The 24517-nt window shown below is 41.8% G+C and overlaps 1 protein-coding gene across 2 annotated transcripts; it reads right to left on the bottom strand.

Moving 5' to 3' along the window:
• Positions 1-52: 52 nt before the first annotated feature.
• TM6SF1 (transmembrane 6 superfamily member 1) lies at positions 53-19886 on the bottom strand. Of its 2 annotated transcripts, none has more exons than XM_082290398.1 (10): positions 19732-19886; positions 17716-17819; positions 17148-17245; positions 16070-16173; positions 15138-15220; positions 13729-13850; positions 9166-9270; positions 7037-7129; positions 5939-6058; positions 53-425 (listed from the first exon to the last, which is right to left on the bottom strand). In XM_082290398.1, the coding sequence occupies exons 1-10, from the start codon at positions 19821-19823 to the stop codon at positions 234-236; spliced, it is 1113 nt and encodes a 370-aa protein (XP_082146524.1). In that variant the 5' UTR covers positions 19824-19886; the 3' UTR covers positions 53-233. The 2 variants fall into 2 exon arrangements, with proteins under 2 accessions (XP_082146524.1, XP_082146525.1); XM_082290399.1 differs by having other exon boundaries at positions 53-305.
• Between the last annotated feature and the right edge of the window lie 4631 nt (positions 19887-24517).

The raw sequence follows: 24517 nt of genomic DNA, 5'->3' as shown, positions 1-24517 counted from the left end.
TGGGAACTGGCAATCCACTGCCGCGCAAAGTCACAATGTTGAGAAGTGGAGCTAAAGGCAGTCGTCTTTATTTTCCCTTTTTCAGTAGGATAAACAAAACAGGCCATGCGGCTTTACACAGTTGTGCAATTTTACACATCTTACACGCTTCATTTGGGTTCCATTTGAGCAGTTCAGTTTCATCCCAACCCAATTATATACAGAGCCAAGGACAGGAGCTGGAAACAGTTCTGCTATTCTGTTTTTTCTTCTTGTTTTGGTTTCATAAAAAACTCTGGCTTGTTGACACACCTGTAAGCGAACAGCTGGGGAAGAATCCCATACATTATGTTCAATACCAGGAAAAACTCTTTTGCTTCTTCAGGGACTCTGTAGATGTAGGGAGTTCGAGCATGAAGAGAAGCACCAATATGGGAAAATTGAGCCTGTGGTGTGTATATAACACATATATTAAAAAAAGGTAAAGTTGATGTATATTTTTGGAAAGATGGCATAATCTGCATGCAAGTCTGCATCTCCAGTGACATTTTCCAAGCCAGCCCTTATTCCAGAATTATCCATCATACTTTTGCACAGCGGCATAAAAATACAGTCTAAACTAAAACCATTAATATCTGGGTGTATGAGGCATAACTGGAACCATCAGTGGCATGGTAAGAGGTTTGTTTTATGCACGTGGTCATTCCATCAGGTACAGGATTCCACCCTGGCTTTCTGGGTCGTAATTTGTGCAGGAGGGTCCACGATCCTTCCCCAGACAAGTGGCCACTGAAGGGCACATCCCCGCAGAGCCCAGTCAGGGGGGAGAGCTCTCACCCACCTGCCTGGGAGGGTTGTTGGGAGTTAGACACCAGTGGGAGCAGCCAAACACTCACTCTGAATAAAGTTAGAAAGCAAAATCTTAGAACCTATGTTATTTCTGGTTTGGGTTTGGATTTTTTAATCTTAAACCCAGATTGTTCCAGATTCTGATCCCAGAACTCCTGATATCAGAAAATGTCTGCAGTATTTGGGGTTTGGGCTGGGGCTGTTCTGAAGTATAGGTTGAGCATACAGTGAAGGTTATAGGCACAGACAAGCTTGCTGGCCTGAAGCATATTTTTAGCATAAACAAACACTTAAAGATAGAAGTGTCAGGATAGTCCGTGTCTTTTGTTTCCATCTGTTACCTGCTATTTCAAGCCACAGCTCATTCACATTAACTATTGTGTGTCCAGTTTTTTTTTTTTATTATTATTCAGTCAGTTAGCAGTGGAGGAGATCTGAGAAGGTAAACATCAATTTGATCATAAGGAGAGCACTGGGACACCAGGATTTTAGGAACACAGAGGAGGAAACTGTGGCCAAATCACATCCTCTGTTCTGGCTTCAGCAGGAGTCATTTTGGCCTCACGTAGAACACAGTTCTGGTCACAGCAAAGTAGAAAGGGAAATAATGTGCAGGTGTTTCAATACACTGCCCTAGGAAAAGGTTAGGCTGAGACCATCCATCAAAACAGAAAAGGAAATTGGTTTTCAGGTGATTCCAGCCACCTCAACTGAATTGGGAGAGCTCATTGAGCAAACCTGAGCCAGGAAACAAAAGTAATCAACAAAATCAAATACAAACACACTTCAGCAGAGTGCCACTTAGCGTGTTTCTGTAAATAGCTATTACACAGCAAACAGATGTTCAGGGGCACACTGTCAGCAGCCTTTTTATACCGGCCTGGTAATTCACTCTGTCTCTTGCAGCCCATTTGTTCTCCCTGCCTCAGACAGGCCCTGCCTTTGGCACCTGGGTGGGCTCGCTCAAATCCCTGCTACCTCTCCTGGTGTGGGAGCCTTCTCAGCCCAGGCAGCCAGAGCAGCTCAGCAGCAAAGCCCTCTCGTAGCACAGGGCAGCAGACTCCCAGAGATGGACAGACAGCCCCCAGCAGGCTGCAGGCAGGAGGTTTGGGCTGTCTGATGCTCACCTGGACACTGAGAGCCTCTGGGTTGCATTTTAGAGCCTTGTCTGGGGTGAACGAGCTGCCAAGCTGCTACTTCTCTGGGGGGGATTGTGAGGCCTGCCTGCCTGTGAGAATGGCCAGCTGTGCATCAGAGTAAGTTGAGAGTAAATTCCTCAAACTTCGTAGTAAACCTTGTCAGAAGGAGCTGTAAGGGGATGCTTCTGAGAGACCCAGAACTCCCAGAGCCTCCAAGATGCCTGAGTATCTAAGCCTTACTGTGTGGTCTTGTCTCTTACAAGAGTTGTGGCACATTAGTGAGCTTTAATTGTTGTAAAACCAAAAAGCAGTAACATGATGTCCTGTCTGTAGCCTGCAAAGATTTTTTAATAGTTAATGTACCATATGAAGTTATTGTTTATTAGACTTGTTTTTCACTGTAGCACATGGCTTTTTCCTTCATTACCAGGGAGGATATTTAGGTCTGTGAAGTCACTTTTTTTTTTTTAATTTATTTGATTTGCCTCTGTGAAAATTGTGTTATGTCTTTAATCTCGTGTGTTTCTTTTCCCTGACTGTTCTCTGCTATTTTTTTTTTCCCCTCCTTTTTTTCCTTACTTGGGGCAGGGAATATGTCTTAAAAGCAGATCTCTCGCTCACAAGTAGCCCAGTCCTGCTCTTCCTTCAAGTACCAGGCAGACTGGCACCAAACCCCTAATTCTGAGCTGTCAGTCCCTGCAGAGCTCTGTGTCTGTGTGCCATAGGCTGGTGCTCAGTGAGAGAAACCTTGAGTCTGTTGTGTTACCTCGCTGTGATTGGGGTCTCTCAGCAAATAAGCCATTCCTTGGTGCTTTCTGTTACTGAACCCTCTCCAAGGGGAGAATTGTGAGGCTCCAACAAACCCCTGAGCCTTGGCTGAGAAATCAACCAAATGAGATGCTGCAGGTCACCTTCTAAGGTAGCCTTACGTGTGTAACACCCAGCCTTGGCCACTCTGCTCCTCGGGCATTCCCACTGCAGTTGGAAGCTGCCTGGTGCTGGATGTGGCACTGCCCAGCTTGACAGCTGCAGTCTGTGAGTGCCTGCTGCTCATTAACCTGCTTGTCTGTATGAAGTAGTTTGGATTTGGACTTTTTACGATATTTTTTGCCTTGTTGCCTAATCATAGGCAGTATTTCAAGTATTTCTTACCCTGCGGTTAAGGACAGAGAAGGACCCAGAAAAAGGTTAGGAGTCCTTCTTTACTCTGTGCCTTCTCTCTAAGACTGACTAAAATCAGGCAAAGACTATAACTTTGGAAGGGCTTGGACCTGGTCTCATGAGCCTAAGAAAGCCATCAAATAGAGGGGGGGGGAGAAAAAAATACATTCGTTGGGTTTAGGGTCTCTGGTAGACAAGAATCACTGCAGAAAGCAGCCACCGAAAATGGCAGAGTTACGGAAAACACTAAGAGGGAGTAGAGGAAAACTTTCTACATTTGAGAAAAGAGAGAAATGGGCTGCAGAGAGCTGGTGAGACAGAACGGTTTCAGCTAGCAAGGCTGTGGCTCTTCATCCCTTCTCATGTGGCTCACTTGCATAAGGAAATAGCAATTTCATCAAGTCCAGAGGCTGTTCCAACCCTTTTGTATAATCAAAGCTCCTGGTACTTCACTCATGAAATTCAAAGAGCTCCTCCTGAAGCTTCAGAAAGTCTAGTAATTATTGGGTCACAACTGGTTTTGGAGTCTGAATGTTAGTAATGGAGTCATTCAAGCTGAGAGTTATATGTAATTCTGAAAAACAGTAAATGTGTGTCTGTGTGAAAGGCTAGTAGGCACTTTGGAGGTTTTTAGTTTAGATGCATCACATGGTGTTTTGTGACTTGTTTTTGTAAAAAGTACATCATAATGATAGAAATAAAAATAATTAAAATCTCCATGTTCCCCATCTGTAGGAGCAGTGTTCATTCCCTGGGAGCAGTGCACACTGCTTCCACCATCAGATACTTACCTTTATCAGACCTTTTTGTGTGAGAGAAAGCAAAATGTGTTGCAGTAATTACATATGTTTTAATTACCAATTAGTATTTTAACTTAAGATAACAGCAGACAAACCTGGAAGTGTGTTTTGTGCCTCAAAATGACAAAACCCCCAAATAATCTAGAAAGAATCCTCAGTTCATTGTCACATGCATTTTACATCCCAGGTTGGTCACAGTTTACCAAGGCAAATCAATTAAATCATGTTCACTTGTAGGATGGCTGAAGTTCATCCTGCAGTGCATTGAAGTAAAAATGACCAAAAAAACCCTCCCAAATGTCAAGAAATGTTTTTTGAAGCAAGATAAAATATGGACAGTGCACAGCAACATATAGTTCTCTTAATCAGTTTCTGTCAGCCCACAGCTTTTGCTGGTGCCAGGACGAGCTTTAAATAGTGAAATGGGAAATTTTGGGTGTTAGTCTAATGTGTAAATTGACATCCTGAGGCTGAACCACGAACAACAGAGGGGTTTAGACTTCAGCAACAAAGTGTAGCATTCACACATCTAAAAGGTACAAAGGGCTGTTTAAAAAGTGAGTATTTGTTGCAGGAAACATTTTAAAGGGGGGGGAAAAAACCCCAAAACCAACAAAAAAAAAATCACCTCCAGACTGGGAGGCTGGGCTTTCTGGTAAGTTTGCAAGGCTGGGATAGTCATCATGCTCTGACTTCTGATTTACTTTTCCTTGTGCTAAAAAATCGTTGAAGGAGTGATCTCTTTCCTGATTGTCTGGGCAATTCATGAAACCTGAGTAATCTGTCAGTAGAGGAAAGTTCCCAACACCCCTTTGCCTACCTAGCTAGCTTGTGCTCTTTTTTTTTATATTTAGGCCAAACACTGTTGTACAGTGTTTATGATACCTTTTGAGCATTTAAACTTCCTCATTAATGTTTGCCAGATTCTGTTTTTCTATTTTGATATCACATGATAGTTCAAGATTCTCTATAAACTGATAGAGAAGAAAAAAGTCCTACTCTCTGTGGTAACTGCTCCCAAATAGAAAATGTCATTCCACCATTCTTATTGGCAGTTAAAGTGGATTGTAGTTTGTATCCATGATTATCTCAGACCCAAGGAACAAAGTGTTGGTTTGTATTTATCTCATAATGGTATTTGAATACACTTACTGCTGTGTCCCTATGCTGTCACTATTGTGGCAGGGTTGTTGTGCTTGTTTTCTGCACTGCCTGGATGTTCTGAGCACACACATTTCATTTCCTACGTACAGAACAAACTGACTGTCCCGGTGTCTCATCTGTTTAATGCTCATCCGTCTGTCATAAGTCATTTACTAGTTCCTGCTGGATTGTTTTGTTTTGGTCAGTCTTCTCATAAGCATCAGAACCATTTAGTAATTAACTGCAGTTGTTTATTTAAGAGAACCAGAACAGAATGACTAAAAGAAATATGATCATTGTCTGCCTTTGGTAACACAAACACGCCTGGGTGTTACTGAAGTTTGAGGCCCAGGCAGCTCCCAGAGTTCTATCAACATCATCCACTGACACTACATTTTGTGTGACAAGGAAATACTTTTTCCTTTTCTATATTTCAAACTACCTACTTGGCTGTCACCCCAAGACATTGGCCAACAGAAATTACGGAAACAATGTACTGTGCTGTTGTGTTGTGTTTGGGTTTTGCTGGGTTTTTTTAACAATTGATTGTCACAGCTTTAGGATGGGCTTTCTTCATGATCCCAGGTAAAGAGTGCATGGCACTTAATAAGGTTTAAATGAGCCCAATAAAAACATTGTGTAGGAGGAGAGAAGTCTGCTAAAGCAGGAATGTGGTCATTAGAGACACGTGGTAGATTTGATTTTTCACTCCCTTAAATTAAGGGGTTTTTACAGATACAAAAGGTGATCTGAGTTACATCAGCACAAAACCTGCATGGGAAGATCAAGCCCTGGGCCCCTTATTGATTCCATAGGTCTCTACTTATTATTATGTAATTTAAAAGTGAACATTTTGCAAAGAAATACCTGAGCAAGTCCTCCAGCATGTATGAGGGTCAAATCAGGCATCCAGGAACAGCCAGGCACCAGCAGGCCATACAGAGCAATCACATAGTATGGCACCGAGTAGAACATGTATGCCAGCATCTGCATTTCAAACACAAATATTAGTTGCTTTGCAGTGTGAGGGAGATGCATTTAAAAATCAGTCAGCTGCTTGCTGAGGAGTTGAGACTACTCAAAACTACACTTCTGGCCTCAATGATTCCCAGGGCTTTTTTGCAGCTCTAACTTCACACCTGGATACTGCTGACTGGATCCAGCTACCCTAAGGTCTCTCCTAATATTGGTGTCATCTCCTTGCCCCATCCATATCCACTTCATCCAGGACATGTATTCCTGCCACTTAACTGTCCTGAGACCATGTCAAAAAGCATGGCTTGGCTTAACTCCTTGTCCACAGAACACGGGAGTCCCTTTGTCAGGCTCCACTGCAGTCTCAGCTGGGAGCTGTGAGACACAGCCATGCCACCCTTTCCCAGAAGGAGCTCATCCAGCAGAGATGCTTGGTTTCCACTCATTTCTGCATCCCTGTGTCCTCTGACTGCTTTGGGCCCTGTCCCCATGCAGCAGCCAGGCTTGCAAAGGATATTCAACATCAAATACTACAGAATGAAAGCACAGCATTCCCTCATCTGCAATGCTTTTTGTATTAACTGCCATTTTTCAAAAGTGTGTCACTGGGGACAGAAGTGTAAAGTGAGCTTTAGGAATCTAGTCCTGTTACACCCCTTCTTGCTCCATAATTCCAGACTGAAAATCTACTTTGCCTTTCTAAGGAAGGGGAATGAACATAAAAAGCATGGCAATCTGTTTCATGGGCTGCATTAAAAGAACCCTGAGTAATTAGGATGTGTAACTCCACGTAACCAATTTGAACCTAAGTTAAGCTTATCACAACAAGGAGTTGGTATCCTACAATGGCTGTGCTGGAAAATACCCTCTAACTTGCCATGAATTATGATTCCTGTATTGATCTTGTCATCTCTGAAACCCATGGCTTTATCTTTGCCCCAGTTTACAAACCACTCCTTACCACTCTGTGCTCCATGCTCGGGGCTTTACCTGAAGCTTGGGATAGGCAGCGGGATCTTTTATATAGGGCTCGTGCAGTTGAATGTACAGCCGGCAGAGCTCAGCAGGGCAGTCCAGGGCAATCTGAGAAGAAGTTTTAAAACTTCCTGTGATCAATTTGTTCTGAAACCAGCCAACCTGACACGTGTCACCAGCCCTAGAGGGGCACTCATGGTCTGCAGCACAGCTACCCTGGAGCCTGCGAAGGTGATCCATGTGATCACCAGTTAAAAGGTGAAATGCAGCCTCCTCTCAGCTCCTGCTCAGTGGGTTTGTGAGGAAATGCTGGCAGCCTGCTTTGAAGATTTTGTCTGGAGGAGAATTTGTTCAGTTGGCTATGCTGTAGTAAAAGTATAATTGCTATTGATTTGCTCTGATTAATAGCCTTTGATCCCACTAAATGAACTTTCCAATGGAAAATTGCTCCAAGAGTGGAGACTTCAGGATAAGCACCCAGTTTTAGGATAGCAAACTGTGGATGTAGTCCAAGAAGAGAGCTGCACTGGGACAAGGTAGCAGTGGAGAGCAATGCATGAGACAGGTGTTACTTAAAGTAATAACTTTTGAGAGTAGTAAAGGAGACATTATTGGATTTTACATTCCTATAGAAAGAACAAGTTCCAAATAAACATGGAGAGACTGCAAAAGTAGTTCCTTTTCATGGGAGGCCTTAAAACTACTACAGAAAGTCCTGCTCTAAATTGAGCTAGCAATCCATGTGAGCAGCTGTCCCTGAGCATGGCTGTGGCATTGTTAATGCCTGAGCTGCAGGGCTGACCAGAGAGTTTTGCACTGCTTGATTTCATGTGTGTTTGTTGTGCAGCTCTGAGGGGGCGATGCAAAACTTCACAAACAAGTCAATATTCCCCCCTGTTCTGTTCCAACACGGGCATCCAAGAAGCAGGTCTGAGTGGGCTGTAATGGATTATGTTTTATGAACTTTTTCACAAAATTATGGTTGCTGCAGCTTATAGAGAGATGTTCAGTTGATCTCCGTATGTATGAGCAGTTCCTGTTTGGTGAAGGAAATACATAAGGAAATTACCAGGGTCTCAAAATCAACAAAAAAAAATTCCTCTGAGAAACGAAGTGGGACTGCAGAACCAAGTTACACTGTGAGACCAACATTTTGCACAGTGAAATTACAGGTAAACCAGCGGATTTAACCTGTATCAGTGGTGCTCTGAAGTAACACGAACTATAAGAAATAAAGCAGTCTGGCAAATTAGAAGAAAAAAGTGTTTCTGAGAGGCAATTTTTAAGAGAAACAGGAGGTGAGAGAGGAATGTGAGCAGCACAACTACAAAAGGACAGTCTGCACTAGGTAAATAAAATGTTGCTTGGGTATTTATCATCACCTCCTGCTTGAATTATTCTAGAAAGGATCAAATCTACAAATCAAGCAAGCAGGCAGTTATCTGAGATGCCTAAACATTTGAGCTGTGCTCACTGAGTGATACACAAGTTTCATTCTGCTAAAGACAGAAAATGCATTAGAGCTGACAAGGGAATAGATTTCCCTACTGCTGGATTTACTCCTGAAAGCATTTTCAGTACTGCTTACTTCCCTCGGAAATTTTAATTCAATCAACTATGCTTAGAGAGCAACAATTTAAAAAAATTGTCTCTTGGTAAGTAGAAACAATGTGTGTTGTTCAGGTAATGTGGATAATTTTTTTTTCCTTTTAGGTGGAAATGTTCTCCTCTATCTCATGCAGTGTAAGCTAATGTGGTTTTGTACATAATTTTAAATATGCATTACTGCTTAGAAAAACATGAATGCAGAATTCCTTTAGTTGCTTTGTCTCGATGTTCTTGGCCATAAATGTAACAACAGACCAATGAAAACAGCTTTAGGTTGTGTTGATTTCCTCTTGGGATGCTATTTACTCTGGTGATTGTGCACCTCCACTTGAAAAACATGCTGCACACAGCACAAAATGGAGAAGCAAAACACCATTAGTTATCATATATAATTTATCCTTTTATATCTAAGGCCTACTTGAACCCAAATGTTACAGGATTTCCCTTGGCCACAATGTGCATGCTTTTTCATACAGGCTCAAGTTTAAAAGCTTGACTGAAAATTAAATTAAATTATTAAAATATGTTCAACTTACCATGCCCCTAAATATGCAAAACCCCGTGGCTAGAATGAGGTATGCAGCTAACATTAAATCTATTGGTCGTCTTAAGAGTCCTTTCTTCTGGACTTCCTGAACCACCTGCAACACAGAACGTGTTTAGTGGGTACCTCCTGGTTCCATGTCACGTGTATTTAACTCCAGATCAGTCACTGCAGAGAGGGTGGAGTGGTGAAACATCATGAAACATCACATCTATCCATTGATTTCAGAGACAGAAGATTTCCACTAAAAATGTGACTTCAGACTTTATAGGATGTAGTGAGGAAAATTAATCTGGATAAACTCTAGAAATGGATGGATCCAACTGAAGCCATTTCAATACAGATTAGTGTCATTTCAAGCAACCTAAAATCAAACGAACACTAACTCTGCAATCACCTAAGGCTTTAAAGCAGCATGACGTCTTTAAAATTGTCTTTTTATAATTGGAAATAACATGTTTTCCTGAATGTCCCCGTGTAGAAAAGCCTTGGAAATGTAGGTTTGTCTCAAACATTTCAAGTTGAATCTAGTATGCTTTGTAAAAAGACTGGGTCCATCTCATTATTGAATGCTGGTTTTCAGCAGCTTGTGACACTATTAAAATTAATGGACTATCACTGGCATAAAATAAAAGCTTTTCTGTGGCTGGTTGAGTCCTCTGCTGAGTTCAGTGAGCAAATATTGTATCTTAGCATGCAACGCAGAAACAGAGAATTAAATGTGTGTGTATCGAGTACGTGGAAACCCTGCCTTCCCTTCTTCTATCCCTGAGCACTGTGAATTCCTGGGATGGGCACTGAGGCACCTCCAGCCCCTGGCTCTGCTCTTGTGCCTCCTTTCCCCAGCACAGGAATCCCCCCTGCTGCAGCAGGGAGGGGAGGGGTTCACACTGCAGGGGCAAAGGCCATTTCGATATCTAACGGGGAAGGTGGCTTGGGGGAGCCAAAGGCATCTCTTTGCCTGTACAGTAAAATCTACAAGACCCATGGAAATAGTCTGAGCTACACTTTCTGCAATGTGTAGTCACAGACAAAATTATAAACACATCAGAGTATCTTTCTTTAGTTCAGAGGGAAAACTTCCCCATGTATATGTGTTACTCATTTCCTCTTCCTTTTTATTGGCCGTTTGTTGGCATGCAGACAGCAAAAGAAAAACCTGCTTTCCTTCCTGTTACACACTTGTGGAATTGTCTCCAAAGTGCAAAACAAAAATTAGGATGCAGGGGCACAGTTAAAAGCACACAGGATCAAGATACTCACAATAAAGTTATTGAAATGGGAGAACCAATGTTGCAAGGACAATTTCTGAGTAAATGCTACAAGATCTGGATTACAGGTTCACAAAAATAAGGCTATTGCAAACAGATAGGCCATCCCTTTCATAACAATTTTTTTCTGGATCTTTCTTTCAAAGACCTTTGTTTGTTCTTCAAACACAAGTAACAGGTTTTGGCAGTATGGTGCCACTTCACAGTATTCACAGTACCAGTGTAGGAGTATTTTTAATATTACCTGCAAAGAATGCCTAAATTCAAATGTGTATTCCTATAAAAGAAAAAGGCCTCTCATGGCTGAGTTGCAAATAATTTTCAATTGTAGACTACCTAGGATAATAGAAAGCTGATATATTTTCTTTCCCTTTTGGACTATGTGTGAAGCACTTTTATATATATATATGTATGTATCACTCCTCTTTTCAAATATTTCAGTATTCCTCTTCAAGTATTAAATGTAATCAAAAAGCTACAATAGAACTTTGTGCTTAGAGGGTTTGGAGACAAAGCCAACATAAGTGGAAGCAGCCTCTGCTGCAGTACTAGTTTGTGAAATTGCCGGGGTACAGAAAATTCACACCTTTTTTCTTTATACAGACATGCAAACAAAATGAAAATGCAAAGCTTAAAAAAAAAGGGAAAAAAAGCAGAAGCAGGAGTTTGAAAGACAGGATGCACTTTGCTGGCAGGCCTCAGCTACAGAGTAGTTTTTCCTTATCTTTCTTTTACCCAGCAAAGCCCCATCACCCCGTGCTAAATTGAATTACATGTTACAAACACTGGCCAAGCAGATCTGGCCTGCCACAGGTTTCCCATGAACTGCAAACAACGTTGAACTCTGCTCAGATCTCTGCAGCCCCAGGGATTCCTTTGTGCAGCAAGGAAGTGGGTAGGAACGCTTTGCAACTTCTCTCACTTCCAGGAAAAAGCTATTTTCCATAACTTCTGAGAGGCTTCTAACATCATCAGTTTTAAGGAATTGGAATAATCTTGTGTGTGCTGTCCGTAAAAGTCAGTCCCTTCAGAATTCATGTGCAAATCTGAATTTGTGTATTAATTCTGTTAAAGAATTTTGAATTATATTAAACTTTTCTGAGCTGTTGTAGATAAATCTGTTGGGCTTTATAAAGACTGCAGCACAGGTTGGTTTGATTCCAAATGAGGGCATAGCTCCCTTCCACTCCCCTGAACCCCCCTCCATTAGAAAACACACAAAACTTGAATACGTCTCCTCTGCCCCCACAGTGATTATTTTTTTTAGCTAACAGGTTTATAATAATATTATAGCAATGTATACCTTGGCCAACAGAATACACTTTTCTTCTGTTGCTTTCATGTAAGTATTTTCCTATATACTAACAATTGTGAGCTATAAACTATTGTTACATTTTCTTCCTAATTTTTTTGATGCCAACTCTGAATAACGATAGCTAGAAAAAAGCTAAATTTTACAGCTTATTCCAAATGACCTACTGATATATTCAGGACTTAAAATTATTAGCTCACTGATTAGTAGCATTAAACAAAATTATTTCCTGGAAGCAATTGTTAATTTGGGACTGAAAGAGTCATATGAAAAATTCACAAGTAGTCACATTAAGATTTAAAGGCATGCTCAGATATGGAGCATAATTTACCTGTGAGGATTAAATACAACTTCTGAAAAACAAACAACTTGGGTGGGTTATGAAGTTCCAGTGAAAGGAATAAAGGCTTTTTCTATAATCTTCTGGGCAAGGAAGCTTAGGTTTACAAGAAAGAATTTACAAAGAAGGGCAATGTTAAATTTTAAGATCACCAGCTTTTCATGCACTCTCTTTTTGAAATAGAATTTTAGAACTAAGTTTCTCTGAAATATATAATAAATTAAAATATCAAACCTAGGTAAGCAGTTTAGCTCCTGGTAAGCCCAGGAGACATGGCTGCATTTCAGCAAGTAATGGGCCCATCACATATTTTCTATAATGTCTATTTCTGTGGTATTCTTATTACCATGAAAACACACTGAAACCTTCATCCATGCTCCACAGAAAGGCTGCTCTCACTAATGTGTGCAGTAAAAATTTCCATCACTACCTTTAACTACACTTGATGAGTCTAAAGAAAGTGCTTCTGGCCAGAATTAGTGACTGCTTCGAACAAATCAGCTCAAATGGCTTTGGGATGGGACATGTGGTTTCCTACAAACCCATGCAGGAGAGTAGCTTTAGCACCTGAAGATTCCCCCAATCTGCCTTTCATAGCGATTTGCCCTGGAAGTTGTGATTCATTTGCTGTTCTTCAGCCCTGAGGAGATGTGAACATCTGTCTGTCCCTCTCTTTCCTGCTGAAGAATGGATGGGTGGCTGGATGTTGTCTTTCACACCTCTCTGGGAAGGCCTGTCCTGCCTCACCTGCTGTCACTCTGTGCCACAGGCTCTGCTGCTGGCACTCAGCTGCCCTGAACAGCAACCAATCCTTCACCTCTGTCCATGTTTGCAGTTACAGAATGAACCTGACTGAGACTCAGGGGCTCTTGTGATGCAAAAATATTAATTGATTATATTGCTTACAACTGATACAGAGTGCTGCAGCAGTACACTGGCTTGCTTACAGCAACTGAAAGATCTGTTCTGTGCTACGTACTGCAGGGACTTTTTAATTCTTTTTTTTTTTTTAATAAAACAGTGCATAAACTATCAATGCATTGTTTTGACTGCTCAGTTAATCTTATTGCAACCCAACTAGTAATTTCAAAGACAAAAGTCTAAAAATTTCAAGTTAACATTTTTACAGATTTCTTTATAAGAAATGTGTAAAGAATTTCCATATCGATTTATGTAGAGTGTCTCACCTGTAAAATCTAATATTACAGAAAGCACATACAAAAAATCATTAAATTACATGAAATCTGTAAGTCATATGCAGAAGAGTACTTTCCTGTAGTGTTTCTACAGGATTTTGTAGTGCTTAATGAAGCTAGTAAACACCAGTATTTCCATCAGCTAAGAAACTGAAACAGTCAGAAACTGAATAGATAGAGAGTAGAAACACAGTCACACCTATGAATGGGTTCTTTAAACATGAGATTCTTTTGCTTTTCTTTATTCCACCATAATGAAATAGTCCTGCAGTATAGATATTTTTGCAGTGTCCTCACAGCCCAACAGCAATTGTCATAAGAGTGAACAGTCACAGCACATCCCATGCTTGCCAGGGGACCTATAAAACCCACCAGAAACAGCCAGCATATTTCAGCTGCCCTAACAGTAGCCAGCACTGAAATACAATAAAATTACCTTGACTGGAGCGTCGTGAGTCACCGAAGGTTGGTTATAAATTCTGAACCCAGCCCATATGGGGAGGCAGACATATGGTATACTTAGGAAAATAGCAGGACACACTCTTGTTCCATATTTGCCTGTTAAAAAATTATTACAAGATTTATGAGAATTTGTAAGCTCTGTTGCAGAAGAATTAAAAAATATGCTATGTAACATCAAAGCTGAAACAAACATAAAACATTAGAAATCACTGTTAACACACTATCAGACAGGAAGCCATTTCAGAATTAGGGACATTTTGAGAAGATGGGAAGCCACCTCTGTCACTCTGCATTGGGTAATCCTATAGGATGGGACAGCTTTCAAATCTCTCAATGGGACCTGCTTCAAATACAGACTTTGTTCTTTTAAAAATGGGGGTTAATGTATCCATTTTTCAAGATCTGTGTTTGTTTTCCAAAGTGCTGATTTCTCCCACAGGCCTGCACTGAGGACAAAACTTTCAGAGAGCTCTCCTCAGCCTCAGGTAAACCAGGAAAATGTGTGTCTTTGACACTGTCTACTCTCTGTGCCAGAAAGGAAGGTGGCAGGCACGATCTTGAGAGGCTTTCCCAAGAGGAAAGATGAAGGGACAGTCACACTAAATCTGCTGTTTTCTCCGTGGTGAGTTTATCTTCAGAGGAGGGAGCTGGGCTGGCCCCAGCCTGCACCGTGAATATTCCTCTTCTGTCATAAAAAGCAGGACCAGAGTGACCTTCCCTAAAGCTGACTACAGGATTTGGATACATCAACATTTAGCTGAGCATTTGTCAACTTTGCAACAGTTTCCTTAGCTAAAAAGGAAATCTTTTCTTGAGAAAGGTTTCACCCTTAATGGCTCACCTGCCAGTAACAATGATGTAAATATTTTTATTGCAATCCTCACCTCTAACTGCACAGCTATGCACGGATTTATGTTAGAAATCTAGGAATGTTAAATTTAGTTTGAAAATGGAATAACTTCCAGATTTTACATTTAAAGGTGATTTGGATGCCTCTTATACGCTGCTGGAAAGTCAGACTTCTAAGCAAATTGGAAATTTTATGCAAAGTAAGATTTATATATCTATGATACTGAGACAGTATTGTCTCATTACTTAAACCTGGTTTAGATGAAAGCCTAATAGATATAACAAAACACAATATTTCCTTTTTTTCCCTTGAAAGCAAAGTAAATTTAAAGGGCTTTTTCTCCCTAGTCTCCGTGTTTTCTTCCTCATATTTAAATTTTAAAGTATCTTGCATCTCTTTACTGATATTCCTAAAATTCCTGTTTCATATTATTACAGAAATGAACCAACCCTGCACTAAAATATAGATAGCACAATGCTGAATTTAGAAAATGTTTCACAGGATAAAGCTGGTCATATAAATTACTTCCTTACCCACAATATTTCCAGGCATAAAGACAATGATGCTCATGATAATGGAACCCAGCCAGTAGAGACCAATGGTTCTATAGCTTTGTCTGTTTAAAAAAGAAAACAAGACATCATTATTGAACAGTTTCTAAAAATTCCCTACTCTAAATATTATATTCATTGCCATGGTTGTATTTTAGTAAGTAGAGGTTTTTAAAATCTGTACCACAAATCAACAGTGGATTGTTGCCTCTGAGAGGGGTCACGGAGGAATTCATATGGAAGAAGGTTATCACATGAACAGTACAGGCCTTGGGCATACTCTGCTATTTGCTGTTATGTGTCACTCCTCTGAAGGCTGACTGCATGAGTTTGCACATCACAGGCTGTACAAGACTATAAAAGAATTCATAATTAATTTCATACTGTTAATGCTACTATCACCAGCAGGTACATTTGCCTCTGGAATTTAAGTACTTAACTATCTCAAACTCTTTATTCAACAGCAAGCAGCATAAGAATCTCTAGAAATAACCATTTGCTCTTAAACTTGATGACACTCTCTAACAGGGATGAGAGATCATCGTGGTGCTAAGCAATACATTACTCCTACCATAAATTTTTTATTTGAAAAACAATTTTTCTTCACACATGCTTTTAATGCACCTCATCTTTCAGCTTTTAGCTAACACAAAGACATGTAGATGTGCTCCACTCTGCTGCAGGGTGAAGACAGGCTGCACCTCCATGCATTTGCTGGGCTTAGTCAGCTGAGAGAAAGAGTTACTTGGCAAGGGTAGAACCCCTGGAAGTAATGGAATTTTAACAGCGTTGCTTTGGCCTACAACATGAAACCACCCCGAAAGAAAAATCTAAACACTGCATGGAAAAGAAAGGCCTTTGTAGATGATGTGAGAAGGCAAGCAAAGTAAAGAGTGCACAAATCCAAGACTCACTCCCATGCAATGGCTGCCACCATCAGCAGGTACATCAGGTAGTGAGCGGAGCCATCCCAGTAGCAGATCACGTGGCCGTACGCCGTGTTCAGATACGGCTCACCCTGGGGAACGTCCATTTGGGAAAAAACACAGTGCTTAGGGCAAGAATAACAATTAATAAAGAGCAGCAAGTAACGAGTTCAGAAGAGTACCTGGCATTCTTTCAAGCCAGTGGTACAGCCTTGAAACAACAACACACGTTTCCAAGCACAGACCTGACCTAGGCAGGATCAGGAAAATTGCATGAGTTCTAGGTTTGCAATGAAGGGTGCAAGAGGGAAGGGGAAACTCCTGTGTGTGACTGCCAGCATTACTCTGCCACGTTATGGAAATAAGACTTTTCCATATTTTAGCGATTAAAAACTACAAAATAAAGATCGATTTAGCACAGAACAAATACAGATATATTTAGCAACCTGGAGATCTACAGCAGTACTGAATATATGGATGTCAATGTATAACCTTGTAGGGTGCAACTCATTTCACGCTTAAGTTCATGGAATCTTTTCAATGACTTCAGTGACTTTCCTGTCAAGCTCTTACTGAGCTATTTTTGGTGGATGTTGATATTCAGCAGCCAGCAGATTCTGCTGACTAGGTATCTGGCATCACCATTTTTTTAACTCTACTTTAATTCCTTTTAATAAAGTGATTAGGCAGAAATAAAGGAGCGATTTTGGTTTTTTCTTGGTAACACATTTTGGTGTTGCAGTACTCATGCACTCCTGAGTGCTATCTGTGGTTTTCTGCAATCATGTGCAGTCCATTCAATTCCCACAGAAGTTAACACAGAACAGTGCTACTGAAGTTAAGTGTAACAACAATGGAGCTTGAAAGCAACATTATTTTTCCCAAATGAGTCAGTAGATTGCAAGTCACTGAAGGTTTCATCCATAGCAATAATGAGGCAGGTCAACTACAAAATTCAAGAAGACCCTTTTGAATGTGTAAGTGGCTATTTTTCTGGGACAAATACTACACCAAGCTATTTATAGTGACAATTTTATTTACATTTGTAAGCCAAACTATTATTTACCTCTCTCAAGTAATGAGTCATGAATCCATCAATAATTCCATCCTGTTCCAGTCCAATTATTAGATTCACTACACTGGTAAATGCAAATACAGCATAAACTGTAACAAGATAAAGGGAAAAAAATAAATTAATAAATACTTGGAATCATACAGCTGCTTCCCAGTCCAGTTAATTCAGTCGAGCAGAGATCTATTGAACTGGATGTGTCAGCTTTGAGGTCACAGATATTTAACACACAATATGACTTTCCCACATAACTCAGTATTTTTTAGTTACTGGTTGGCCAACACAGCTCTTAGGAAGCTTTTCTGAGGAATGTGAAATTCTGTTGAGCTGTAGGCACAGCCCCCGTGGAAGGTCAGTGTCTGCAGAAAGGACTATGCAGCCTTTCAAAAATCTTGGTCACGTGAAGTTCACAGCCTTGACTGAGGTCATCACTTGGAAAGGAGAAAGGACAACAAAAAGGTGGTGGAGAGGGAAACGTGACTTGCCATTTTTGCAGGTGAGCCATGGCAGCCTAGACCAAAGCCTTAAGTGAGCCAGGACATTCAGCTTTACCAGGACATACCATAAAACAGCGGGTCTTTTGGTGGCTTTCTCTTGACAACAACACGAGCTGACAGAGCAATAAGAACCAGAACAAGTAATCCAACTGCAACGATTACCCAGGGACTGTAACAGCATGTAAAAAAAAAAAAAAAGAGAGAGAAAAAAAGAAGAATTTAAAAGAAAAACAGATAGAATTTTGCTTCTTCAGCCTGCTGTCCTCAAATGCACATACTCATAAGGTGACTTTTAATACTTTAAAATACAGATTTTAAAGTTTACTGCATAGTCTGCCATAGTATTCATCCTATAGTTTTGCAGAAGTTATGTGCCTCTCTTTTCACATGTGATCAGCTAAAAAAAGAAAATATGAAAATAGCTAGATAAACAACATATCCAGAAATCTAGATTTGTCTGACGAAAATCATACTGGTATCTGCAAAAATAAACAGAAACTATGGGAAAATTAAAGGCCAGTGAAAGATGAGGATCTAACCCACAGAGATTTCAAGGCCAAAAAGGATCATTGGGGACATTTTGTCTAACCTCAGCAATAAATTATCTACTCAGGAAATTAGAAATTCAAAAATAAAACACATTGGTCTGTGGAATAGGAGTAGCAGAGTGGGGCACCTCTGATGGATCTGGGCTTAATGGTCAGTTGTGGAAGTGCTGCCAGAGGTCTCTCTGGCCCTACAAGGCAGGACCACTTGAGCGGCTTCAGTGATCAGCACAGGTGGGCTCAGGAAAGAGGATCTTTTCCCTGGAGATGGAGCTATAACGTTACTGCATGAAAAGTGGGAGTGGCACAGAGCACAAAAAAATCTTTGGCACAAAGCAAATTTGTCTCCTTCCCCAAGAAAATGCAAGCTAGGAAAATCAGTTTAAAATTGTTTCATAGGTCTAAGTGTGTAAATTATATTTAGCTCTCTTTAAGGCAAGATTCTCCTCCTCAGTCTTCACTTTTGTCCTTGTGCAAGGGAAAAAAACGGAGGAAAAAATTAGGCAAAGTCCAGAAGCATAAGCTAAAAATATCTGGTACATCACTTTATACATAGTACCACTCTTGTGTCAAGAAAACAGGTTGTGTAGAAACAAATTATATTATGACAATATCAGCCTCAGTGAAACTTGACTTAAAATTATTGCAAAGAATTTGCAAGACCAAATATTTCAGAAAATATACACACATACTTTCTGAGTCAGGATGAGCAGTACTAGCTTGTTGATTTATTCTATGCTTTGAATCTTCTGATAGTCTGAATTTCTTCATACCGTTACAGCTGTTAATATTGCAGCGACTTTTCACTGCAGTCTATCAGTTTGAAATAAATATTGGCAGTTCATCAAGTAAGTCACCATGTGTTATTCGACATTAGCAATGAAAACCAAAAAAATTTAGTTATCGGCCAGAAGGAAGAAAATGAGGAAGGAACAGATGTAGCAAAGCCCTAAAAACAAGAAGCAAATATTTGTGCAGTAAAGTTGCAAAACACCCCGGGCTGTGGGATCACAAAATACCACACAGACCTTTAAGTGAAGTGGTTTTTGCCATGAGGAAAGACTTTCCTTTTCTAGTCCTGCGGTTTCTCCTGGGATCCCGGTTCTTTGGCCGAGCGAGGGCACACGGTCATTCCCAGTCACACGCGCAGGCTGAGGGGTGCCTGCGGGAAGCCTGCGGCTCGGGAGCTCTCCGGGGCTGGCGAGTTCTCGCACTCGCTTTGAAACAGAACTGGATTTTGTTTGCGAATGCCCGGGCAGGAGCCGGGGGGAGGCCGCGGCACAGAGGGCACCGCCGGCCCGGGGCAGCCGCAGGCGGGAGCGCCGGGACACGCTCCGGGTGATGGCAACCGGCAGCGAGAGGGTCCCGGGGCGAGCGGCCGCTCTCGCTGCATCCCGGCTCGGCTCCCTCAGAGGACGCGGGCAGGACCCGGCAGCGGCGAGGCGAGGCCGCCCCGCGCCGCCCCGCTCCGCCGCCCGCCCCGTCCCTTCACCCCGCGCCGTCGCTGCAAACCCCGCCGGGCCCGTCCCGCCTCACCTGCCGGTGGCCGCCAGGCAGTTGAAGAGGTACGTGACGGGGATGGCGGTGAGCGAGAGCACGAACACGCCGGTGGCCGCCGAGGCGCTCATCCCCGCGGCGGGAGGCGGCGGCCGCCCTGCGCGCCCCAGCCCAGCCCAGCGCCGCCCGAGCCCGAGGCGCCGCCTCGCCCCGGCCCCTGCCCGCCGCCCGCCCCATCGCCGGCGGCCGCCCCCCCGCCCCGCGCCGCAAAGGTTAAATCCGCCTCGGAAACCGGAGCCGCCCGGCGCTCCCGCTGCGGCTCGGGGAGCGCCTCCGCCCGCCCCGGGGCTCGCCGCGCTCCCTCTCGCCCCTGCCCGACGGGCGATGCCGCCCTCTCGGGACCGGGGGTGCGGGTCTAGCCCCGCGGGGACGGACGCTCCTCCGGTGACCGACAGCGGCGACGCGCCAAGGGGCTGCTGTGACAGCCGAGCGGAGCGCCGCGACAGAGGCGTCGCGGGTTAACTGCGGGCTGACGGCGCTGCGAGGGACCGGGGCGGCGACAGCCGGGGCGCGGCACCCCCGAAGCGATCCGGTCTCAAGAGAGGTGGTGGATGGAGAGAGGGTCCCTTGGTCCGGCTAGTGCAGAACTCCCTGGGAAACCCGTAAAAAATGATGCATCTCTTTTGCACCAGTATTTAGCTGGGTTATTAAGAACAAGGACATTAGCGCTTTAAAAATGTTGGGGGGGAAAAAAAAAAAAAAAGTGAGTTCACGTTTTCCATTTAAATGCCAAAATAATCTAGCAAAAACTAGGTATATATTTGACCTTATCCGCCAGCCTTTTCTTTCTGGCTTCAAACTTTGTTTATACCTCAGTATCAACACTGAAGTGTCAGTGGTGGAATGAGCCTTGTGTGCAAGGCAAACAGAAATGAAAACCGCTGTTCCTAGAACTTACTGAGCGTTTAATTCCAGGACATTGGCAAGTGAGAATGTGTTGCCTGAAGAAAACAGCAAATGCACTTCTGGCGTGCCAGGCAAGCTCTTTCTGGAAGAATCAACACGGTTGTAAAAGCACCCTCTGCAATAATGGGCGCGATTCAGATTCCCTCGTGTTGAAATGATACAAAGGAGAGCTGCTGAGGTGGCTGAGGAAACAGGGCACCTGTCTGCCAGGAAAGGCTGAAGAGCTTGGCTTAGCGTGCTCTCTGTAAATACTTGAGGAGTTAACACCAGCGAGAGGAAAGAACTCTTTATTTGAAGGATAAAGCTGTGCAGAAACTGTCACTAGCTCTCAGAAACAGCTATGAGCAATAAAGGGTCTTCTAAGTCAGTTACAGTAAATTTGGTCAGTTTAAGCAACAGACTAATTGATATAACATCTCTCACAGAACGTATCTATGTCCTGTGTGTTACACACAAACAAATCCTTGCGTAGTTATTTCAAGTGAGAAAGATCTAGAATCTGGCCATAGGTATACAAATGGGTTAAACCATGCTCAATCAAACTATCTGGTAAAAACATGATGCAACTCCTAAAAGTAATTTAGTCCACCCAAGTGTCAAAATTGCCATTGGATGAGTCAGGGCTAAATTTACCACCTCCAAATGCCTACCTTTCAATGCACAGCCAGTTTACTTCTCAAGCTTTCAAATGTATAGGCTGCTTATTTGTATGCAGCTGCCACAGTGCAGTCTCAGGATTCACGGCTCAAGCTTCGCTTCAGTTCCTGTGTCTCTGAAGTCAAACACTATATGGGAAACTTCTTCCTTACCACTCTGCCAGCATATTCCAGCTCTGATTTGCATCCAGCTTGTTCCTCAAGTCCTATTAAAACTTCTGAGTAGAAAATGTCAAGGCACATCCTATGGTAATCACATAGCAGCTCAACTCTACAGGTGCATTATTTGAGTCTATTGTGTTGAGATCTATCCACCTTTGATTAGAAAAGTAATTATGAGCATCTGGTAGCAGAAGCGACCCCTGAAACGGAATGTTTGAAGTGTTTGTTCAAAAGGGCATGTTTTCCCCTTTCATTTTAATCTCTCACCCTATGAAAGAAACATTAGTGAGCCTTCCAGCTCCATCTTTCCTTTCCATGTCCTGACAGAGGAGGCCCCCAAGTCCACCCATGATAGTGTTGAACATGTGGATTCTGGTATATCACACTTCCCATATCAGAAATCTTCTTTTTTCTAGCTACAGTTCCTTCTAACTCTGGCCTTCCTGCTCTGTGCCAAAATATCCTGGCTTCTATTTCAGGCTTTAGGAAGAAAATAAAACCACCAGCATTCTGGTTGACTTTATTTTTACAGTTGAAACCAATTCTACAGAAAAAGAAAAACTTGCTCAGTTGGCAGTCCAAAATCACTGATCAACTTCCCCAAAGGCAAATAGTTCAAAATTAGGCTTAAGTCAGAAATTAAGTCAAAGAGCAAACAATCTCACTGATCAAACAACACCCTCACTTAAAAACCAGGAGTCCTCAAAAACTAACACATGCATTTTTTGACAACTCTAAGTGTTCTTGTGGGGGAGGAAGGGGAAAGAAGAACTTCAACTTCAACTGCTTGTAACACCACCCTCTATTCACATGTACCAGAACAGTGATATAAAAATGAAGGTAGGGATAGGGTGTCTTTAACAACATAATTACTAATTAAAGTGTTATATGAAAGCATTGTTGATAAGCTGCTGTCACCAGAGTAAGTGTAACCTCCCAGCTCCCTGTCACATACTCAATTATATTCATTTATTGGTGTTGCAAAATCTTTTTTTTCTTTTTTTTTTCCCTCTTGAATTTTATAAATGTAACATCATCATGAGACATGTGAATGCCCTGGCTTGTAGGAACTCAAACAACTATTTAACTATTTTGCAATATTAGATGTCAGAATAAGATTGAAAAATACATATAGGCTACACAAACCACAGTGAAGCTTAGGACAGCAAAATGGAGTAATGAAAACGCGAAAATTGGGACCCCTTCCCATGCAGAAATTGTCAAAGGATCATATTGATTGACAACAAGAGATTCCTGGAGTTCTCAACTTATGTTTCATCTGAAAGATAGTACTTTCAGCAGCACAGTGCCAAAACTGGTGATCCTTGACCACGCTGCAACATTCTCATGTCAGAAGCTACATCATTTCTGTCTAAATAGTCATTTTAAAATAGGCAACCCAACTCTGTCAAATCACAAGTAGCAGCCTTATGCCACATGTCAGATTCCTCATTGGGAATCCTGACCACAGCAAGAAGCCAGTTCCACTTGTGTGCTGGCAGTGCTCAACACATGAGCAATATGCTTGGGCTTTTTTGTTTATTGGCTTCTCAATTAGAACATTAATCAGTTCTTATAATGTAGAAGTTGTTTCTCTCCAGTCTCTGTACTAAACGGTGGCAGATCAGTTCTGATGTCAGGACTGAGAAAACATTTGTAAGTGTGCCAGCAAAAGAATGTGGAGAATGTAAAAACATGTATTTATTAATGGTCAGCTACAAACTAGGCGATTAACTGGCCATTAGGTCTTTGTGTCTACTTTTAGCCTTAGAAACACCTCTTATCTTTGATAACTGCCCATTGAATCATGACTACTTGTAGGGTTTAACATTACATTAAGACATAGTTGTCTTAATTTTAAATCAAAATCACAGTAATCTAAACAAACATAGGTAGCTGAATCTTAAGCAAGCTCATGAAGATCAATGCAAGGATTAAGAGACACTATTTATATCTCTTGGAAGCTCGTGTTCACACAGGGCTCTGCCAAGCAGCAAGCTTTCATTGCATTATGATGCCAGCTACAAAATGCCATCCTGGTACAAAACAACTTGTGTCATTCAATTTTTATGGAACTAAGCTGATACATTTTGGAGGGTCTACTTTCCTGTACATACAAGTGAGATTTTAAGGCAAGAGTCAGTAACCAATAGTCCAGATAAATATGGTGGATTTAGAGATGAATTAAGAGATTAATTAAAAGCTTCACGTTTGGGTTTTTTGTTAATGTGTTAATTTGCTGAGAGAGCAGCTTAGAGCACACATAACTGCAATCTTTTAGCAGCTTTAAAGCCAACCTCTTCTGTTTCTGAATTTCTTGTTAGCTGAGGGTGTAACAGGTGATAAGTGATGCTGTATTGTAAATCTCAGGCTGCATGGTGCATCAGAGCTCACATGGTATAAACTGGGGGTCAGGAGGCCATGTGCTCATGATCTGCTGAGGATTTGGGGGGATTCACCAGCAGCAATCACAGCATCAAAGAAGAATCCAAGGAGGAATTAGTGATTTGTGACCATTCCACTTACAAAATTGAGTATCAGTACCTTAAAAACAGAGCTGATTTTTGTGCTACAACCTCTCTATTCACCAAACAATGATCTTAAGAGGAAAAAAAGACATGCCAGAGGAAAATTAATAGGCATTATATTAAAAGGGAGTGTGTCAATTGTACTATTTGTCTTCAACTGTAAAGGCAAGTGTCATTTCTCAGTAAGAATCTTGTTAATTATGTGGAAATTAAGCAGCTAGTTAAATAGCCTGGTAGAAGTGCAGGAAATAAGGATTCTCTCTGGAACACTGCTGTGCCTCAGCACATTTAGCAGGGATTGAAAAGTAAATAACTTCACAAAATAGTCACTGGTCAGTCATAAAGACATGATGGTAATAACTAATAAAATAATTTCCTCTCCTTTGCTTCTCCAGCAATGGAGTAGCAGGATATTTTTAATGTTTTAAAATATATGTCAGATACAGGATTTTTCATAGAACCAGCCATGTCAGCATTTGAAATTATATGTAAAATAGGTATGTGGTGAGTAGA

Source organism: Coloeus monedula (genome assembly GCF_965178545.1).
Source record: "Coloeus monedula genome assembly, chromosome: 14".
Lineage (NCBI taxonomy): Eukaryota > Metazoa > Chordata > Aves > Passeriformes > Corvidae > Coloeus > Coloeus monedula.
Note: the sequence above shows the minus strand (reverse complement) of the source record. Positions and strands in the feature narration are given on the sequence as shown.